The sequence below is a fragment of the Camponotus vicinus genome, unplaced genomic scaffold (genome assembly GCF_025532165.1).
Source record: "Camponotus vicinus isolate PSW18456_S1 unplaced genomic scaffold, iyCamVici1.0 SCAF_8, whole genome shotgun sequence".
Taxonomy (NCBI): domain Eukaryota; kingdom Metazoa; phylum Arthropoda; class Insecta; order Hymenoptera; family Formicidae; genus Camponotus; species Camponotus vicinus.
Genome location: NW_028141980.1, coordinates 13,716,884 through 13,722,883, shown reverse-complemented (window position 1 = coordinate 13,722,883; position 6,000 = coordinate 13,716,884). Strand labels below are relative to the sequence as shown.

General features: G+C 36.4%; 1 protein-coding gene across 3 annotated transcripts in view; it reads left to right on the top strand.

The window, feature by feature from the left end:
• The first annotated feature begins 298 nt into the window (after positions 1-298).
• Ret (protein kinase receptor Ret oncogene) overlaps positions 299-6,000 on the top strand; it is a 56,142-nt gene continuing 50,440 nt past the window's right edge. For 2 of the 3 annotated variants that reach the window (XM_083106157.1, XM_083106160.1), the window contains exons 1-2: positions 299-504; positions 1,129-1,340. In XM_083106157.1, the coding sequence (XP_082962283.1) occupies positions 1,265-1,340 (76 nt within the window). In that variant the 5' untranslated portion in view covers positions 299-504; positions 1,129-1,264. Of the gene's footprint in view, positions 505-624; positions 701-1,128; positions 1,341-6,000 lie in introns of all 3 variants that reach the window. The other variant, XM_083106158.1, reaches the window with a different exon arrangement.

The following is a 6,000-nucleotide window of genomic DNA, read 5'->3' as shown; positions in this document are numbered from 1 at the left end:
TCGAAATGGTCCAAACTCTCGAGTACCCTCGCACTTCGTAAGATCGTAGAAGTCGTTATCACATATCGAGATGGTAATAATCGGAATAAGTCCTGCACCTACGAACGACGTGCAAAAGAGAAGTCGCGCCTATTCCCAGTGCGGCCATAGGGGATTCCCTTGGCATTGTCGCCCCGCGTCGTCCCACGTCACTTCAGCTGCCCTCCTGGCTATCTCGAGGGCGTACGCGCACGCGTAGAAAATTGTGTGATAACGGCGGACGTCTCGACGTCGTTTTAGTATCGGCCGTAACGCCGTAACGTCGCGACGTCTGGATACAGTCTCTTTTCTCGAAGATATTTATGTGTCTCTGAAGGAAATTGTTAAAAAACGCGAAATCAGAAAATGAGATACCGATTCGCCGTAGTAAAGAATCATCCTAGACGTCCGAGACGGCGTCACTTTATGTCGTTCCAATTATCGTTCAACCACGATTAAAAGTAGCGGATTTCGCGAGAAAAAAAGGTACGATCGTGTCGATTTGACAATAATTAGAATTGTTTTCCTTATTTTTTTGTTTCATAATTTTTACGTTAAAAAATAATAATTTTTGTTCTTATAACCGAGCGAAAATCATGCTTGCAGAATATAAGGAAATGCTAATATTCCAAAATGGGATAATACCGATACTTCGAAAAAAATATAAACATCTTGAAAATATGTATGAATAAAAGAGAAAGTCTACTTTATAATTCGTATTAATTGTGAATAAAAATAACTGTGACAGTGTATTCCAAAAGTAGAATCGATTGAGTTTTTACGTAACAAACCAATAACACTTTATTTTCTTTTAATTTATCAACTATAATAAATAAAGATAAAAGTTGTATACAAATTAAATTTTTTGTCTAATACAATCGCAATTGTTCTTAAAATATAAACAATATTCAAATATCTAGTATACTATTGCATCAAAATAAAAAAAAGGCTTCATTCAATTTTTAAAAATCAATCGCGGTCGCTTTTTAGTGAGCTTCGAAATGTCACATTCTATTACACAAAAGAAGCAATAATTATTAAACACGATTTGTATATCTCATTATATTATCGTTCAATTATAATTTTGACATTATTTTGCTTGACAAAAAGACGTATGTAAGGAACGTGGCGGTGCGTTTTCGTGGAACGAAATCTTCGTCGAATCAATGCAGTATCGAGTCATAGTGACTATAATGTTGGAGTGATTTTTGCTATTAATCGAACAACGAACGTACGTTACCCCATCATGCGGATTCCTGGATTGCAATTCATGACTTTGCTATTGTGCTCATTGATGACGATAAACATATTAGTGGTCTCAGGTATGTACAAAAAATTTTAGCAATATAATTAACATTTTACTCTTCGATGCATTCTGCAGCGTAAATATTATTTTTAATCACGATAATAAATTGAAGTTTATATACGCGGAAGTATATAACTGCACATCATAACACAAGAAGATTTTAAAATTATTTAATATTTATAAAATAAAAAGAAGCCAATAATTCTCTTTTTTTCTTGCTATAAATATTTTCATTATTTTTTGACTTTAGAAAATGTATTTCTTATTGTGCCTATAATTTACCAAATGGAAAATAAAATCGTATATATTCAGTGTGCAATATATGAGGATATCAGAAACGCGCTCTCTTGCAATTTATGGTTTAATATCGAAACCAATAATTTCAAACAAAACAGAAATGTTTTAACTGTTGAGCGCCGCGTAGATATCATTGAAATATTTCTTATAATATGATACGCAGCGAATAATATATAACAACTTTTAAAATGCTATATAATTAACAATGTTAAATTATATTAAAAACAATAATAAATGATAAATACGAGCGATCTATGATATTGTCCGAACCATTCAAGACGCACCAGATCCATGATTAATTAATTAACTCCCGCTATTGTATGCTAAATTGTCATGTCAAAAGTCTCATTTGAAATTCTATGATGAAACACCGTGATGCAATTTCTTGACTTGGCGCAAGCGATTGATATATCAAAAATAATAAGTAGACCCACCGTTATTGAATCTCGTTAGATATAGCGTAGTCATTAAATGTTAATTATGGACATACTAAAACTCCGCGATAAACTTTTTACGAAAACTATCCGATCGATATCTCATCGATATAATGCGAATACAATTTTGCCTAACAAAAATGTATTTTAGAGTAAATATAACAATTTATTCAATATATCGATCTCTTGAAGTACTGACAAAAATCAAAATTTTATAAAGTTAATGGCAATTATATATATTACACGAATGGATAGACTCTAGACGACAGCCAAGTTGACTTAAGATCACCCTACATGAGACCAATCCCTAATTGGTAGAGTGCGGGAATTGAGAGAGGGTGGCTATGGAATTAACCTCTGCACTAGGAACGTAATTCTTCGTGTGGCAGATGCGCCGCGTTTTCCTAATGCATCGGTTATGCTCATCCAATTATTTCCGGCTCGCGCGAGCCAGTAAATGTCGATAGTGCAAGCAAAAGGATCCATTTTGCAATTAACTTTGTGAATGTAATCTTATAGGTTCAAGCATATCTTTTAACTTCGTAATAATTTTGTAACACGTTATGGTTATATAACACTATTATGTGGTCGAGCTATAATTATGCCAACACTACAATGTTATAATAATAATTTTATACGCGTACAATGTGATAATAATAATCTTAGAATTACAACGCAAGAGTAGGTGCAAGACTATAATATTGCACTGACGTTTTCAACGATGGCTCGCATTTAGTTTGCGCACTTAACAAGTCGCCGTTAAATTGTCTTTTCGCACAACACCGAGAGAATATCTCTCGGTCTAATTCAATTCTTATCCCGTATGCTTTACGGAATATATGTGTTTCCCGGGAAGCATATACATACGTCACACAAGACAATGAGAGTTTTGTTAATGCGGTAGATGGTAGGTGCTACAAACGCCGCAAGTTACAGACAGGCCCCGTCCGTCAGTCAGTCTTTGCTCGATTTCTCACACACGCCTGCAGGACTATCGATTTCGTGCATGGCGAACATAATCGCACGAGCGCGAAAAAGGGTCTCGGGCAAGGGTGCATTGATAGGGAACGGCGATAACGCGTTCGCAGAACGTAGCTCCAGGTACACTGCAGGGTCGTTTCGCCCTTCGGATACTACAAATCGCGTTAGATTACAATATCCAGAGGCTATGATAAGATCTTACAAAAACTACTGAGGTCGATAAAAGATAGTAAAATCAAACTTACGAATAAAGTTAATAAACTACTCTTAATAATTAATTAAACAGTTGTTTTGAATTGTTTAAAATTTGTTAAATAGCTCAAAAATGTTTATAAATATGTATCAATTTCAAAAAAACACAACAAAATTAATAATTTCTCCTACGACTCTGTGTTATTAACATAGTGATATATCTCCTTTAAAATTTCAATATTATTAACAAACTTAATTATACTCAACTATTTAATAAAAAAAATAAATTTCAATATTATTGATAAAATTAATTAGATTCAATTATTTACCACAATAATTTCGAAAGCAAAATTACAAAAGTTTTCTCAATTTTTTTGGTAATAATAAGCGTAGTTTGATTTTTTATATGAAATACATAATACATGTTTTATTTAGAAGGATCGGTGATTGCTGAGATCTTAAGTTCAGCCTGAGAGAATATCAAAATAGATGGCTTATGATTTGCATAGTGTATCCGAGCGATTTCGTAATAATGCCATGCGTAGGCTAACAACTTGTGCTTGACCATGTAACGACGATCGCAATGTCGCGTGCCGACCGGCCCATGCACCCTTTCACATGCACGACTTCGATGAACCGCGAGAATCGATACCGGCCTTTCGCATACGACCGTATTTTCTGCCAACCATTCGTCCCGATACGTCACGCGTGACGAGATTGAACCGTATGACAGTTCTCAGTATAGCCTATCGCGATATAATCCCTGAAGGACAATCATTTTTCAGGGTCAGTCTTGACGTAATCCTGAAAATAGCCATTACGAAAACCGAAAGCAAGATTTTCAAATTAAATATGATCGAATATTCTAATCCCATAAAGTTTATATCTCGAATTTCAAAAAATTACCAGGAAACAATTTAGGAAAAAATATTTTCTAAAAATCTAGATCTTTAAAAAATACATAATTTTTATTCAAATAATCTTTATTATTTATTACTAGTTCCTAATTATATTTCAAAATTATAATTGTATATGAAATAATAGAATATTTGAAAATTATTGCTTAGAGTAAAGAAAATTGTAGGAAGGGCCAAAGGACTTAAATTCACTACAAAAAAAAAGATCTCGACTGCATGAGACGCAGGATGAAAGGGGACAATTTTTTTTTTTGATCAAATTCAATTTCAAAGAGATAGCTAATGCTATTCGATGCTATTACAGTATCAATATCTTTCCATGTTTGGTATCGACGGTTCCCGGAGATACGGCTTTTTACTTCTTTTCTTGCCGCGATCCCGACGCATTAACGCAGAGGGAGGATGACGGAGCGAGGGTGAACGCGGCAGGGGTAGATCCCACCAATTCGCCCACGCAATTCGAGACGCTGTGCAGAACTCCAGCAAAGCTGCGCCGATTTTATTGCTCGAGTCACGCTACGACGTTCGTCAACCGGCCAGCCAACGAAATTCGGCATCGATTTCGCCGTAGAAAGCCGCGTCCACGTTCGTCGTTGACATTGAATGCACCATTCAAACGCGACCTTGGCTGCGCTTCTGCTGCCACATTGAGGTCACGAAACTATAATTCAACCCTTCTGAGTTGCACGACCGTTTGTTGACGTTTTCCTCAACTCGAATATACCTAACGGATGCTCGAAAATAATGGAAGTCTCTTACGCGTCAAAATTCTCGACGAATTAACGAGGCACCGCGTCATTTCAAGAAATTAATTATGAGATTGCCAAGGGTCATGCAAACATGTAATTTAGCAGCGGGAGCACACGCGATTGAAGTGCGCCGGACGACAGGAAGTTAAATGTGCAAGAGCTAATAAAGTTTCGCGAGATAGGGAGACAAATGTGCATTTATTAACGACAGATATGCGAAGTGATGTATGGAGAACTACTGTGCAATTTGTAGAGGTGAACTTACGACGGCGTACACAATAGGAAAAAGATAAAATTTGTAGCACTCGATCCGCAAAATAATAAGAAATATGAAACTATCTAGCACGATACGATACAGAATCACGAAATATGAAAAATTATAGATAATCGGACAAGTATAAAGTTCAGGTGTAGAAAAAAGATGGGCGCAGATTTGTTAAATCGCGATGAGTTATCGCTGCGAGCGAGATAACGAGGGCGACGAGGGAAATGTTAGCATTTCGCAAAGTCTTTCGTGCAAAATAGAAAACGGTATAATTTCGCGTGACATTCTTCGGCGATCTCGATTTCCGCGAATTCTTAGGTAAAACGACACGCGATATTCCAAGCGAAACTAGGACGTTAGATCGCAACGACGGTCCATCGCACAATAGCGTCCACTGTCGGCAGAGACCCTGAAAGAGACCCTTCATGATATTATCGATAAAACCCCGCGGGAAAGGACGATAAGTACAAGTCGTCGCGCGGAGCCTTTTGAAGCGCGCGAGCGTCACTTGCGACATTTATTGCCTCGTCGCAATGATACACTTTTATTTGCAAACCGGTATAGAATGCCATACTACCGTTGAGTTGCTGCACCGATAATCGAAACTCTGTTACGTCAATGATAAAGTATCGCGAATAAATGTTAATCCGACACTCACCCACGCATATGTATTTATGCGAGTAATTAATGAACGTTGCACACAACGATCTTGTAATAAAAAGGATACCATGTGTCGAAAGCAATAATAGCGTGAATTGCGAAATATAGTGAAATACATTCACAATTTTTTTTCAAACGAAAAATCGGTAAAAATGTCAAACGAAAAATCGGTAAAAATGTC